General features: G+C 40.3%; 1 protein-coding gene across 1 annotated transcript in view; it reads right to left on the bottom strand.

The window, feature by feature from the left end:
* fras1 (Fraser extracellular matrix complex subunit 1) overlaps positions 1 to 11,815 on the bottom strand; it is a 198,245-nt gene extending 186,430 nt beyond the window's left edge. The window contains exons 1-2 of the mRNA XM_019272470.2: positions 11,192 to 11,815; positions 6,847 to 6,878 (exon numbers count right to left, since the gene is read on the bottom strand). Of these exons, the coding sequence (XP_019128015.2) occupies positions 6,847 to 6,878; positions 11,192 to 11,258 (99 nt within the window). The 5' untranslated portion in view covers positions 11,259 to 11,815. The remainder of the gene's footprint in view (positions 1 to 6,846; positions 6,879 to 11,191) is intronic.
* Positions 11,816 to 12,177: the final 362 nt, after the last annotated feature.

Here is a 12,177-nt window from a genome sequence, read left to right as displayed (position 1 = left end):
CTAATTTTGTTGGTTTGTTTGGACTTTTGTGTCATTTTGGTGACACAATTATGTAAAACACCATGTGCTCATATAATCCGAAACTGAAATCCAATAAAAGATTATGTTAAATTATGTCCCTGTCCTGTGTTCAGTTTTAGCGTTACATTTGGTCTCACTCTTTTTCACATTTTATTCAAAAAGTTCTAAAACTAGTTCTAAAAGGCAGAGTCAGAAGTACAGCACTGTCCATCCAGTTTATTTCACGGTCATCGTTCTCTCCCTCCTCTCCTGTCAGGTGACCCTACCTGCCCAGAATTTTTTATCAGGCTGAAAGAAAAAAAATGCTGAGACAGAATTTTTGTCTCATAAGACTAAGGTGAAGTCAGATCCCTGCTGTCGTCCTCTCTCCTGCCTTTATGTTGTCCCAGACTGTCGCTGCCTCAGATGATGTTATTTATTCACCCATCTTTCAGTGTTGCCTCTTTCACCCATCAGTATTTTCTTCCACTTTTAGTATTTTGCTGTTTTCCTCCTCTCTGCTTCCTCCTGCAGCCTTGAAGTGTGCCCATGGCACATGTCTTAACCCTCAGGAGGAAATGAGGTCTGATCTGGCTTTTCCTCTGATCACATGAGATGGTTACAGGCCCGCAGGGGAAAACAGCAAAGTGAACACCAGTCGGTGGCGAGCCAGTCATCACTACAGCTCGCGTGTTAATCCACCGAGGGGCCTTGGAAAAGGCAGTTTCCTCTAGCATACATATTCTGTCCAACAGCAGTCAGATCCTATTAGTGGTTTTAATACTTCACCAGTGAATCCCAATGGGCACAATGTCAATGGATATGAATACTCATGCTTACCCCTTGGCATCAGAGGAAGTAGATGGAGTCTTTTAAAAGAGCTCACCATATTTCCCTGTGCCTTTTTTGCCAGTCAATGAGTGTGAAGTGTTTTAGTGATCGGACAAAATGCTGAGATTTCTTTTCTGACAGTGACTAGAAAATGAGATCACCTTTGTGCCCTGCGATAAAACTAAGGCTGTATTTCAGGTGCTGCAAATTAAATATGTAGGTTTACCTAAAAGCGTCGGGGTATTCAGTTGGTTGCAACCTGTAATCTTACCATTAGATGTCACTAAATCCAACACACTGGACCTCAAGAATGGCAGCAGTATCACTGTAAGTATCTAGCAGTAATATTAAAAAATGATTTAAAAATTCATCAACTGCTTTGTTGATTTTTTTCTACACCTTCAACATACTTTAATTTCACTGTCAACAGTAAGTTAGTAAAACAATATTTATAAAGAGGAAGGTGTCTGTTAAAATATTTTACGATGACCTCCTCAAACAGAGTTCCAGTCAAATACTTCACCAATAATCTACATCAGCGCTCCACGTTTGCTAATGATGTTAACTATAGCAACAATATTAAGGCTTCATGCTACACTAACTCTCACTAATGAAACTGAACTAATCGTGTGAAACTGAAAACAAACACGTTTGAAAATGAGGGGTAGGTTGTCACGGTTTTACAATCTCTTGTCCACCCACGCCAGGATTTAAAAGCTGTTTCTAGTTGTTCCGAGTGGCTACACTCGGGTGGAGTGAAAATCCGGCCATCATGGGAATGTTTAGGGTATTTTAGCCTTAATTGATGGTGCACCATTGGACGCTTAAAGCGAACAAGAATGAGAGAGATGAGGGGAGACACGCAATGTCTTTGGGCAGACTCGAGCCGTAATGTTGTGATTACATCGTCTGAGTCTTATTATCATGTGACAGTTGTTTTATATGTTGCAGCCATTTCAGAAAAGATGTATGATTCTTTGCTCAATGAAAAAAAATCTGTCATCCACACATCAGCCTAACATTAACCACAGCACAAGAGGTGCAGAGCACCTGATACCAGTGTCACGCAAGGCATGTTTTCAGACCTACATATTCTTACATGCGTGTGCAGTGAACTGCAAGCTTAACTTAATGTGTTACAGCATGGTGCATTTTTCCATCCATCCATTTTGTCACCACTTCATCAAAGGGCTGACACATAGAGACAACAACCATTCACACCTATAGGCAATTTAAAGTCACCAATTAAGCTAATAACCTGCATGTCTTTGTACTCCGAGTAGCCAAATATTGTAAATATGATTCATGTGCATTGCATGCATTGCATAAGTCATACTGAATTGAATCAAAAATCTTTTTCTACAAATCAAAATTTCCTGTGTATTTAGAGACCATTACAAATTCAGAACTGGTTCCTAGTAGTTCTTTAGGCTAGAGCTTCTCAATGCTTATTATGGGAAAAAATGATTTAGTGCTGAATCAGGAGTAAAAGTGGCAGGACTGGGATGAGGAGAGAAGAAATTGACTGAGACCAGCAGGACAGGAAGAAACTTTAACCCAGTTACAGTACATCAGCCTGAATGATCTGGCATCAACAAATTAACTCTTGTAATAAGTGTACAGGAGAGCCAGTGTGATTGAGAGGTCTGGACTGGAACCAACGCTTTAATGCTTTGTTAAATCAAAACTCTGCCTCTTTGGGAACCTTGGCTTTACTGCCTGGACCTCCATCCTGATGGTGCTATTCTCGAGGTGCCCTACATTTTGATTCCTACAGAAACGGCTACTTGCAATGCCAGGAATTCAAGCCTTGAGGGGCAGGTGATATATTTGGACATGGTGCTGCATGTTGCCGAGCCCTGCTGTCCTTCACTGCGGGCTACGCTGTATTTCAGCAGCATGTCAGGCCTGGTGGCACCACTGCAATAAGTCTTGAGTTATTTAAATCTGTCAGAACGCATGTCAAACACATTAGTTTTGCAGGAGGAGGATAAAGCAACATTTACTCAAGTACTTCAGTATATTTTTGAGATATTCCTGCTTTCTATTTTTCCATCATTGCATTATGAAGAAAAACTTTGCAATGTGACTATTTTTAAATACATTTTACTGCCAGGATTTCCCTTTCTAAAAAAGCATTTTAGGCCTTATCCAGATAGTTACATACAGCCTTACACAATGAGCTGACCATCAGCCATCACTGGGCCAACGCTGGGCCACAGTTGTCTGTGTTGTTAGTTCCAGTCCTATATTTAGTGGTATACAAACATGAGTCAGAGACTGTATTAGAAAAGTTATGGCCCTTTCAGATACAATGTGGCAACAGGAGAATTACACTCTGAAACTCATTATTTTCATTGCCATACATCGTGCAAAAAAACATTGTGGCACGGCACAGTGCCAACTTTGAACCTTTGAACTTTGGCCGCAGTGTACTTGAACCCATCAGCAAGCACACACCGTAAATCACATCATGTCTGAAAGGGGCTATAAGATGCCCCGCAGTTAAAAGTTGCTGCAATTTAATCACTTCAAAAAGTTAATGAAACAGTTAACTGAACATCTCAAACTGCAAAATTAAATTTAGAAGAAGAAAAAGTAAAAAAGAAAGTAAAACATTTTAGGGCTTCTTTCTGCACTGGCAGCCATGTTTACAACATGATGTAAGCATCCCTGACAAGGTTGGGATACTGAGGATGACCTGGGGGTGATATCACTTAAGACTTCTGTTTACAGCCAGGCTCCTCTGAGCACAACTTTGTATAGGTCTGATCTGATTCATTAGGTTACAGGACTGGAGCTGGGTTACAGTTGACTGGTGAATGATTTACTGTGGATGTGAAACATCAGACAAACACTGTCTCAGGAACTGACCCAATGGGGTGTGGGAAGTAGACTCCTCTGTAGGGAAATATGTCTCTATCTCCACATGCAAAAATCACTAATCTATCAAGTCAATATGAGATTTTGAAGACCAGAAGAAGAATTATGTTTTTATGAATTTCAAAAACTAATACACAGAATTTTACTCTTGGCAGAGAATCCATTGAAACTCAGTAATGAAAATCACAGGCGATTAGCAGCTTCCTAAAAGAATTACAGAAATTTGATTCCGTTTCTCTTCATGTAGTTGTGCTAATGACCTCCATCATACAATATGCAGAGCACACACTCTATGAATATTAAGAATGTCCACCAAGTTGGCTGTAGTTCAACGTTCTATTTTAGCATATCTCAACATTTTGGAATATGAAATTGGCTGCCTCAGAATTTGAGCGCTTCCCCAGTCCGACGTCCCATATGGCGGTTTGCCGATCCATTCTGAACTTGCTTGCTTTACTATCATTCAAGTAGAACGTTGTGGTAATTGTATTCTTGACTAAATCTGTGCTGTGATATAAATAAAACTTAATTGTGCTGCAAAACAGACAGACCATATTGTCTGCACGTCACCAGCCATCTGTAGGTCCATTGTTTTTTTCTCATCAATTGCTGCATTTACATTAAAAACCAGGTTTTAGAGGTAATTGGTGAATGTTTACATGCACTGTAGTGACCTGGTTACTGTTAATCCATTTATACGAGCAGCTGATCAGTTATCAGATTTTATTTGGAGACATCATTTTAGTGATTTTAACTTTTCCGCTGTTACTTTACTCAAGTCTTTGTCATGCATATTTGCATATGTAATAACTGTTTGCCCGTACATGTAACCAAGGAATCTGTGTTGTCCAAGAGAAATCTCTCTGGGGATATCAAGTCTCTCTAATCCTCTACACCGATTACATAAACTAGGTTTCTCGTTCACATGACGTTTAAGAAATCAGCTTACTACAGAAACTGTAACTTCGTTCATGAAGTGCATGTGAGTTCACTGACTGAGTAAATCTGAGGTTCCTTGTCTATTTTTTTCTTTAACCGTACGCAGTAGATACACTCGAGAAGATATTAAAAGAATAATTGGGTTATTTTCAGATCTGGACACATTTTTTAAATTATTTTTGAAAGCTAAAAGAAAATACTGTTCATTGCCCTAATACACAATATGTGAATTTAAACGGCTGTCATTTCAAATATATAATTTGTCCTTTATGTCTTTTTTAATTCAGCTCTGAAAAAATGATCAGAATTGTCTTTGTTCATGGATTGACAGAGATATTATTATACGGCATCATAAATCAAGCTGAACACCAAATCTAATTAAATAAAGAAATTAATGTCTGGAAAAAGAAGAAAGGGGGAACTGATCATGTGTGAGAAGGCTGTTTTGCTCTCATATTTATTTTCACAGCAGACTTTAAGCACGCAGAAAGGCCTGAGGGCTTCTATTGAGACCTGTACTTTAATCTGTGCTTTTCTTTATTTTCCACTTGTTCTTATCTGCCCACCACTCCAGGTGTTGGGGGGGGGGTTCTTCACTTTGAACTCTAGAAGGGCCTTTTCCCGGCCATGTTCAAACATGCTGGGACGTCCCACCTGTCTCCCTGCCCTCTCCTTTTTCCCACAAACCCTCCACCCACTCCCTCTTTCCCTTCTCCTCCACCACAACTCCTCCTTCCCATCTTCCCTCCTAAAATACTGACTGAACCATTTCTGTTTTTACATCCTCGTTCCAACCATTACCCCCCTTCAAAGCCGCGGGAAAAGTAAGACAGGCAGGCAGGATGTGTTGCCGTGCATTTACATGATTGAAGGTAGTTGTAGGGATGTTTCTGCTCACTCTGTTAGGCATTACTGTAATTATGCTGATATTAAAGTGGGAACGAAGCAGGAGTTCTTCATTATTCTGCCTGGGAACCACAACTCTACCGCTGAGAACCATGTTTAAGGCTTTTTAAGAGAGATTACCAGTTGTTGCGAGACACAGGTGGTGTTTTTCTAAAGAGCAGAAAATGTCATTCCTTTTAACTTGGGTTCAACTGATAAAAGGAGACAGAGATATCTCTGATCACCCCAAAGTACAACCTGTGCTGGTGTTAAATGCCTTGAACTGGTCTGTGTCTTCTGAAAGACTGGAAAACCTTTACTTAAATTTGGCTTACATATTTCAAGGATCAGCAGGTCACCAGCACACCTATTTTTTGGTATTCTTCTTTGGTAAAAAACTGATCTGGACAGCTAAACTAAAAAAAATAAAATGCTCAAAGAAAAGTGTAGTTTCATTTGAGACTTTTCATACAGCTTTTTCATGTAGCTATGGTCTTAAAGAAGCTTCCATTAATTGACAGGGAGGAGCTCTCAGTTCATATCAAATAACAACACCATATTGGCAAATTGTAGATGTGGAATGATAAATTGATGAATTGTTTATGTCCATGTTCTGCATGTGTTCTCATTTTTAAAAAATGGATCTAAAATACTACTGGCATTGATTATTGATATCAAATTTTTGAAAGCGCAAATGCTCCGAAATACATTGGTTGACATGCCTCAGCTACATGTGCAGAGGAACTTCTCATCTGCTAAACCAGGACATGAAGATACAGCAGGGTTTAAAGAATATAAAACAACAGCATAGCTCAGAGCAAAAACCCTGAATGTTCACTAATATCCAGCAGAACCACTGAAATAATCAAAAACCTCTCTCTAACTTTGGAAAGAGCCTAACCTTCAATCGGCAGACCAGCGGGAGTTAGCGCTCTTCTTTTAGCAGCCAGGCCCGCTGTGGAGCTGCATCATACTCTCTCATTGCCATTATCATCCACAAAGTCAGTATGAGGCATGCATTATAGATGAGACACATCTTCTCGGCTACATCAGAGGATGCACTGCAATCCCTACTGATAATACATATGCCTTTTACCACCTATCTCTGCACACACACTTAACGCGGCTTGAGCCGTCAGTCATACGAACCTGGTAATGTCCCCTGTGAATAATACATGAGCAAATACCCATTAGGCTTTACAAACTGATACAAGATCCTAATTCTGTGAGAAGACGGGGAAGAAATTTTAACCACTGATACTAGATAAAAGTAGATAAAATATAATAGAAAAGAGTGGGTGCACCTACCGCATACAGCGATCCCTCATAGATACAAGATCCTGGGGAAACAGATGAAGAAAGAAAGCATTAGCATTACAGTCCAGTCATGTTCAACTTTAGTTTCAATATCTCAAAAACGACTTATTTTTTTGTCAGAGATTATGTAAATCTGTCATTATGATTCCCACAGACACTCAAGTCAAACAGTAGATCAGCCACGTGGAAGATGAGGAATCAATCCCCTTCTATCGCTAGGATGTGAGTTTCTATAAGTCCTTAGTGTCAAGTGTGTCGCTGCACACTGTCAGACACTGAATGTGGTTAATACATGTCTACAGAGAAAGTGACTAAACAGATTTTGAATCCCAGTGGGAGAAAAATCCACAAACAAAATCTCCCTGAGTTGAAGCTAAGCCATGTTACAGAGTTCCAGATGTCACCGACACACATATGATCACAAATGTTCAGTATCTGATCTGAAAGACTAATCTGATTCACCTTCCTGTCCTCTCAAGTGCTGCATAAAGTTCAAAACTTTCAGGTTTAGTTTGAATGCACTTTTAATGAGTCAACTTGGGGGGGTCCATTTGCAAACTGGTTTGCTCTTAAACTGGATGAAATTAAACAATAAAAAATAAAAACACATTAACTAGTTTTCGGAGCCAGGACATGCAGTGATGCTAATAATAATCTTTGAAAGATCAAAATGTGTGCTTACACCCAATCCAGGACATATCCAACATCTCTGTCAAGATCAGCTCAAAATGGTCATATTTAGGTAGTTTAAGTTAAGCTATTCTTTGTTACACTTAGCTGCACATCCATTAACATCAGCCGAACAATATAGAGCTCAAGCTGCAGATGACAATGTATAGCAGAAGATGACAAGAGATAGTTAGAGCTAATCAATGTACACCTAAGCCTGACACAGTCCATCTTAGATTGATGAAAGTTAAGCTCAATCTGACAATGTAGAGCTTCATAAGAGCCTAAGTCATGTACTACGATGGCCCCCATGGTCTTGACTTTTTCTATGACTGAGCAGTTAACAGGCTGTGCCGTCATAAATCTGCTGTACCATCTGACAAGAAAAGACACTGCCAATCCCTACATGAACCCACTTTTAAACTTCTAAACATGCACGCACACATTCACATCTAGCTTGACTCGCATTTTAACCTGAATGCCACAGCCTGCTCAGATGCCTAGCCATCGTCACTGTTTAGTCTAAATCTATCCATACACACTATGACACACTTTACACGTGGACATACACACACTCAAAACCTCACGTGCAGGGCTTGAAGACAGAAGAATCCCCTCCATACACTTACTGTAAGCCAAGATTTTGAGTATCTGTGTGCACACAAATCTTTGAGGTTTAGCAGGTTCAACAATTTGTTTAACTTACAAGAACTAAATCCCTCTTTAGTTACACCAACACAGTCAACACTGCCTTCTAAAACCACCAAGCAGTGTCTGGCAAACACAAGTCTTGGAACCTTTGGTTAACCCTAACCCTAACCCCATGCTACTTATCATGGCCGACTCTACCATCAAACATGACAAAAGCAGGCATGTTCAAAGAAACAAGCATAATCACAAATCGGTTAGCAGTTAGGGAAAATGCAACCTTTAGACTGAGATGGCAGAGCGCTGATGACTATCTCTGTTCAATTTGAAGGCTAAATGTTAAGAAAACACAGACGGATGAACGGACATGCATCTCTGTCTAGCCTGAGGTATATGTCTCACAAATCCAGACCGGAGAAATCTGAGACGCCTCGGGGGGGAAAGTACAACGAGAGGTAAACATTTACCATAATGCTCCAGGTCCACAACACGAGAGTACAGTTACAGTTGTGTTCTCACACAAAGATGCCCAAGAGCGAGTCTGTTTATTCTGCTGCTTCACACTGTTATCTCTCTAAAATATAATCTGTCAGTTTAATCCGTTTGCGGCAGATATACCGTTTTTAATTGCAGTTCTGCTGCTGTAGAAAACAATTTCCAAAAGCCAATAGTTCAAGACTTAAACAATTATTAACACTAAGTAAGTGTATCATTTTATATCACTAGAATAAGTACAGTAATAATTCGATTATTGTATATTATACAATATTGCACATTTTAAGGTAATTTTGAGGTAATTTTGTACTACCTAGACTTCTGTAGTTACTTGGAGTTACTTCGAGGAAGCCCAGAGATAGTGTTGTTGTTTCATGCTACTTTAAAACCGCCATCAGAGGTTTGGTATAAGGATCTTAATTAAAAGAAATCAAACCTTGTGCTCAAGCCTTCAGTCTTTAAAATAGATAATCATGGTATAAATAGAGTTGTTCCGCTCAGCCTTGAAAGAAATGTACATCAACGAACATCATAAAAATTGATTTTACAAAATATGTACATATTTTACCACTATTTTTTATTTTAAGGAAATAGATAATGAAGTTGTGATCAAGCAATATCTCAAGATAACAGGATTTTAAATGATCATCCCTCATGATGACATGCAACGTGAAATTATCAGCAGCCATGGCAACTCTCTGCTTCTGTAAAGAAACAGACCAAACCATTTCTCTACAATCATCCATAAATGCTGCCTTTCGCAGTATGCAGTGCCTCACAGTCAGGTGAGTTTTTTTTTTAATGAGCACCCTCCACTGAAGAGGACTTTTGCTTCAATTATATATCATCATCGAGTGCTTGTGGTGCTGGGAAAGCAGTAAAAGAGACACATTTATCCTCTTGTTGTGTGTGTTTCCCTGAAAGCATCAGTTTTGTGGTTTACAGGTTAAAAAAAAAACAACAAAAAACACATCTAGTCTTAAAACTGGGCTAGATTCTGTTGAAAAGTTTTAGTTATTATGGTTGTTTCAGTGGTTATATTTGAACCTGACATGCTGCTCTAACAACATTGGACCTGCAAATCACCAAATCAATGTTTCATGTAATGGAAGTGTATTTAAACTTTAAAGTGGACCTATGCTGGAATAAGTACAGTATCCACTATTAACCAAAATCAATGTCCTTGGTAAGTGAGACTATAATCTGATTCGTCAGAAACAGTAACATGATGTAAACCCAGCTCCAAACTTTTGTCCATAAAGGTATTTTATCATCTCATCACCCATCAAAAAAATCCATCCAATATTCAACATGCAGCCTGGTTCTTCCCTGCAGGTAGCAGACTGTGATATTAACAAGACTGACTTTGATTTGAGGAATGAAGTGAAACCTTGAATGGGTCAGTTCAATAACAGCTTCACAGACCTGCTTTAGATTCTGCTCCTGACAGTCTTATACATTATGACTCTTCTGATGGGAATACTATAGCTGTGCACGAGTGGACCTTTTAGATTTGATGCCAAGTTATGAATATTTAAATGTCGCAGAGGCCACAAGCAGGATCTGATTCAAAGTGGACTGTGGAGATATTTAAGAAAGGAGAAAGTTACTTACGTCACATGTTGCTTTTTTATTCAGTCTCTTAGTCTCACTTATTGAGGGCATTATTTATTTTTCAGACAGGTTGCTGAACGTATTCCAGCATGTATGTTCTTTGAGTTAGACTTTCTCAAACTGACTTTGAAGTTTGTCTTTACTTTTTTTCCACCGCAAACTGATTTGGTGATCAAAAGATCTCAAGATCTTTTGTTAAATTTGGGCCATTGTGGGTACATGCCACTGCTGTGTATCAAAGTCAAGCAGATTCTCATCCATGTTGAAATATGGTGACAGAAATGCTGTTAAATCAACATACAGTATGTAACCCTTCACTTTAAATCAGATTTAGTACAGTTTTTACACAGATGTTTAGAGATCTCTGCACATGAAATTCACCTAATCAATGCTTTCAGGTAATCAGAGGACAGATTTGACTAATCTGAGTATGGTTGCTGCTTGCTCAGCATCATAAACCTTTAAATCTGCACTTGATGATGAACACTTGTCATCCCAGGTGGAGGGTGCTCATTCCTGTTAAATGAATGTCTATGTGATGGGAAAGAGCTTGCTTTGAAAGCACTACTTTGTGGCTCAATTGTAAATCTGTGCAATCATCACTGAGAAACCTGCTCCAGGGGTCCAAAAGCAAGGTCCAGCCCCACTTCAGGGGTCATTGACGGAGTTCAGGACCTCCGGCAAATCATTGGAAATAATTCGGGCTAAAACTTTCACTCCTCTACAAGATTTCTATGTGCAGACTGGACAGATTTATGATTCCGTTTTGAAGTAGCCAACATGGAACTGAATCTGGCCAAATCTAGAGTTTGTGGCTCTAGTGTGAGTGCGCATGGTGGTCCCTGATAACCCCTGACCCACATAACAACCCGAACAACTGGTTTGGTGAAACAAGACCAAAAATACCAACCATGTATCCCACGGGGGACGGTGAGGATCCCAGCCAGAGCGCCAACAAGTATCCACCATCCACCCATGGTCGCAGCCAAAAAGGGAATTAAATCCAAATCCAGTCAGAAGGAGGGGGTGAGCGATGTTTTTGTGTTTCTCTCTCTAGCTCAGATGAAAGCAGTTCTTACAGGGCATTATTGAGGTCCCGATGTACAAGAAAACAACCAGGAAAGATGCACGAATCTTTCAAAGGAGTGGGAGCCGAGCGGAGAGACAGAGCGCACCGGGTCCGACTCCTGAGCGCTGCGCTCCGTGCTGGAATGCGGTGCAGTCCTGAAACCTGGAGAAGTATCCACCTCCTCCTTCTCCGCCTGTTCACTGCTCTGCCGGTCGCGCACAAAACTCTGTCCCCAAAAGAAAAGAAGAAGAAAAAAAAAAAAGAACACCAGGCGTAAGGTGATTTGTCCTCTCCCCAGCAGCAGAAGCAGCAGCCGGGAAAGCTTTTTAAAAGCCGAGACGCATGACGACGAGAGACGGAGAGGCGGTCGGACTTTTAGCGCTCCTGCTGTGAATGTTGCGCGGTGTTTGAAGTCACTTCTTGCGGTGCAGCGGTCTACTTGTGCTCCCCAAGCCCCCGACTCCCTCCCTCCCTCCTCCTCTTTCTCTTCTCCTTCTTCTCTTTCTTGTTCGTCCTCCCCTCCTCTCTCCAGGAGGACGTCCCACCTCTCCTCTGCTCCCTCCCCCCCTCCACCTCTACCTCCACCACCCACCTCGCAGATATCATAATCTCGCATGATATGGACTGTGCTCCTTGGGGATTAAAACATGATGGAGAGAATTTTGTGATGAATGAATGAGTCATCATTTGAATCCCTTTCACAGCTTGTGATTTGTGGCTTTCCAAAAATGATACATTACTGATGTATGCCACAGTGTCTCTGTAGTGCTCTGTGGAGTTTCACTTAATCCTACTTTTCATACACAATTTTACCACATGGTGTCTGG

This window comes from Larimichthys crocea, chromosome III (assembly GCF_000972845.2).
Source record: "Larimichthys crocea isolate SSNF chromosome III, L_crocea_2.0, whole genome shotgun sequence".
Taxonomy (NCBI): Eukaryota; Metazoa; Chordata; class Actinopteri; family Sciaenidae; genus Larimichthys; species Larimichthys crocea.
This window is presented reverse-complemented; position numbering and strand designations above follow the sequence as displayed.